At 37.5% G+C, this 3,240-nt stretch overlaps 1 protein-coding gene across 1 annotated transcript in view; it reads left to right on the top strand.

Annotated features, from left to right (window-relative positions):
• Nucleotides 1–3,240, top strand: part of LOC107670760 (kinesin-like protein KIF18A) — a 31,423-nt gene that overhangs the window by 1,427 nt on the left and 26,756 nt on the right. The window contains exons 3-6 of the mRNA XM_016463512.1: nt 173–330; nt 1,647–1,751; nt 1,883–1,993; nt 2,456–2,653. Coding sequence (XP_016318998.1) covers nt 173–330; nt 1,647–1,751; nt 1,883–1,993; nt 2,456–2,653 — 572 coding nt within the window. The remainder of the gene's footprint in view (nt 1–172; nt 331–1,646; nt 1,752–1,882; nt 1,994–2,455; nt 2,654–3,240) is intronic.

Here is a 3,240-nt window from a genome sequence, read left to right on the forward strand (position 1 = left end):
TTCAATCATGTTAAAGGAATTTTGCATGGTTGGTGTATTTATTTATCATGCTAATAATCTGGTCATTTATGGATTTATTTGATGCTTCTCATGAATGTTTTTGATGTCATTATGACAGCTGGTTTAGCGATAATGTTTTTATTCCTAAATGTGTGTCTTTTTGTTTGGCCAGTGTTTGCTTATGGAGCTACAGGAGCAGGAAAAACACACACCATGTTGGGCACTAGTGATTCTCCAGGAGTGATGTTTCTCACTATGAACGAACTGTTTGCTCGTATGGACCTCATCAAGGAGGACAAAGTGTTTGACATAGCTTTTTCTTATCTCGAGGTGAGGTTTCAATGTTTCTCCCTGAATTTAAACAGCATTGTGGATTTATTAGTTATGATTTGTTTTAGTTTTTAATTATTAATACCTGAAGGATATTTTTGTGTCCCTTACTAATATACAGTTCTAAAATTGGGGTTGGAAAGTTTTTAAAAGAGGTCTTATGCTCAGCAAGGTTGCATTTATTTGATAAATATAGTAAAAAAGTAATATTGTGAAATCATATTACAACTTTAATATATTTTAAATGTAGTTTATTTCTGTGTTGGCAAAGCTGAATTTTCAGCAGCTATAACTACAGGCTTCAGTGTCACGTGATCCTTCAGCATTCGTTCTTATATGCTGATTTGGAACATTTCTTATTTTTAATACTAAAGTTTGTGCTGTTTTATATTCTTTTTTGTCTGGATTGTGTGATGAACAAAAATTTCAAAAGAACAGCATTTATTTGAAATATTATATTTTTGTAACAATGTAAAAGACTTTACCTTCACTTTTGTTCAATTTAATTAAACCTTGCTGAATAAAATAATTAATTGAAAAAAATCTTACTGACTGCACTCGAGGTTTTATTTCTTTATTTAATTATCTTGCACAAGTCGTCTTAGGCTTAGACACTTAGCAGCATCGATGCAAAACAAAGTCCCTTTCAAGGAAAGTCTGTTTACTCGGCGGCCATATTTGCAACACCTCCGGGCAGTTCAAACAAGACCAAGTCCTATCTAAATGAATGGGGGAATCCTGAAATCTCAAAAACTACTCACTGAACTTGCGATTAAATTACATATTTCAAATCAGCAACGAAATCTGAAATGAACTGCCTCATGAATGTTGTTTCTTATGCTCAAATAGCATTTAAAACTTATTTTTCAGGCTAGACCAGCCAATGTGCATGCGCAGTCAAAACACACTTATAACTGTGCATGCGCATCGGCTGGTCCAGCCTCAGGTTTCTATGGGAACCGGAGCTTACAGCCGCTGCAGTGACGCAATGACTTCACCAATCAACGATTGGCTCTTTCATTTAGAAGGCGGGACTATCCCGCCATATTGCACGTTGCAGATTTTCCCATTCATAAGCATAGGAGTGAACTGTCTTTGTATTTCTATAGTCTTTGATGCAAAAGCACACAAAAACAAAATATTGCAGCTTCAATGATAGTTTTTGAAGTACCTTTTTAATGAGAGAAAAATACTGAGTGCATCTTACAAGAAGTGCTACATTTGTGTTAGCTCTGACTTATTGTACCTGAAGCAGTGTGAGTTAGTCAGCCCTTTTGTGTTTTGACCAATGGGTTTCTGCGCTTTCTCCTGAACAGGTTTATAATGAGCAGATTCGGGATTTGCTAACTAACTCTGGTCCATTAGCGGTGAGAGAGGACAGCTCCAATGGAGTTGTTGTTCAAGGACTCACCCTGCACCAGGTGAAGTTGGGCTGCATGTGTCATCTGTGCATTTTCTGTGAACTTGATTCATCTCACTATAGTCCACAAAGAATTGTCGTTGATTTGCCTTGTCTGATGGTGTGCGTGTGTGTTGTATCATTACTTTGTAGCCCAAATCTGCAGAGCACATCCTTGAAGCTCTTGATTATGGTAACAGAAACAGGACGCAGCACCCCACTGACATGAATGCCACGTCTTCCCGCTCCCATGCCGTATTCCAGGTAAAAGGCTTCTCTCAATCTCGTCTCTTTTCTCTGTAAATATCACATCCGGTTCTGTGTAACTGTTTTTATGCTGCTAGGCTTCATTCTGTGTGCAGTGGCCCCCATGGGGTTTGAACAACTTTACATTAATCCTCTTGTTTTGATATTGAGCGTGCGCTACCAGTTGATTTGCGTGAATGGACAATTTCCAGGAATTTTTGTGCTTCCTGGAAGATTTGATGAGGCAATAATAAATGAAGCGGTTTGGCTTCTCTATTCATTTTATTTCTAGATTCTAAAATCTAGTTTGTTTAAAAAGCAATAAAGCTTTAATCTTCTCTGCAATCCAACATCTCTATTGATCTGGATGTTTCAGAGTTAACTGCACAGTTCAAATCAGCTGGCTTATAAAGTTGTCAGGCAAAAATATAAATACTCAATCTAACTGAAAGATGTTCTCGTGCCATCTTTTTTCTTCAGATCTACTTGAGGCAGCAGGATAAGACAGCCAGTCTCAATCCAAATGTTCGCGTGGCCAAGATGAGCTTAATCGACCTGGCCGGCTCAGAAAGGGCCAGTGCAACCAATGCCAAGGGGGCTCGTCTCAGAGAGGGGGCCAACATCAACCGCTCCCTCCTCGCCCTGGGGAATGTCATCAACGCGCTCGCCAACCCTAAAGTAGGTTTACACCTTCTGTTAAGATTGAGGGATTACCCAGATCTTGTTGAAAAGAGATCTGTTTTTTATTTTGGATTTAAATTGGATGTTGCAAACGTTTGATGCGATTTGATGGAATGTGTACACTTCCAGTTAAAGATTTGGAAAGAATTGTATGAATTTTCTTCTTGTGATCTTAAATCTATTAATCTAAGGCTTAACTCCAAGAGCAATAAGTATATTAGTGTTCACACAAATGCATGATAACGCTCTGTTTATTATTAGCACACTGCAGTTATGTCGTCTGCCACTTTAAAGTCGGATGGATTCTGATTGGCTTGATTGTTTTTATCATTCACCAGCTGAGGAAAAAAATAGTTCTGAACGATATTCCAACAATATTGTTCTATGTTGTTATTGCAATAGTTGTGATGTGGACTTCCTTGTTCTTATAGAATTAGAACAGTTATTAAAACTTTGTAGTTATGATTAATTATGAAAATGTTCTTTGTATTTTATAGGTTAATATAAAAATTCTGCCCATGTATCAGGGTGTCCGCGGGTCCTTAAAAAGTCTTAAAATGTCTTAAATAACGTTTTCCTCATAT

The sequence above is a fragment of the Sinocyclocheilus anshuiensis genome, unplaced genomic scaffold (genome assembly GCF_001515605.1).
Source record: "Sinocyclocheilus anshuiensis isolate Anshui unplaced genomic scaffold, SAMN03320099.WGS_v1.1 scaffold816, whole genome shotgun sequence".
NCBI classification, from domain to species: domain Eukaryota; kingdom Metazoa; phylum Chordata; class Actinopteri; order Cypriniformes; family Cyprinidae; genus Sinocyclocheilus; species Sinocyclocheilus anshuiensis.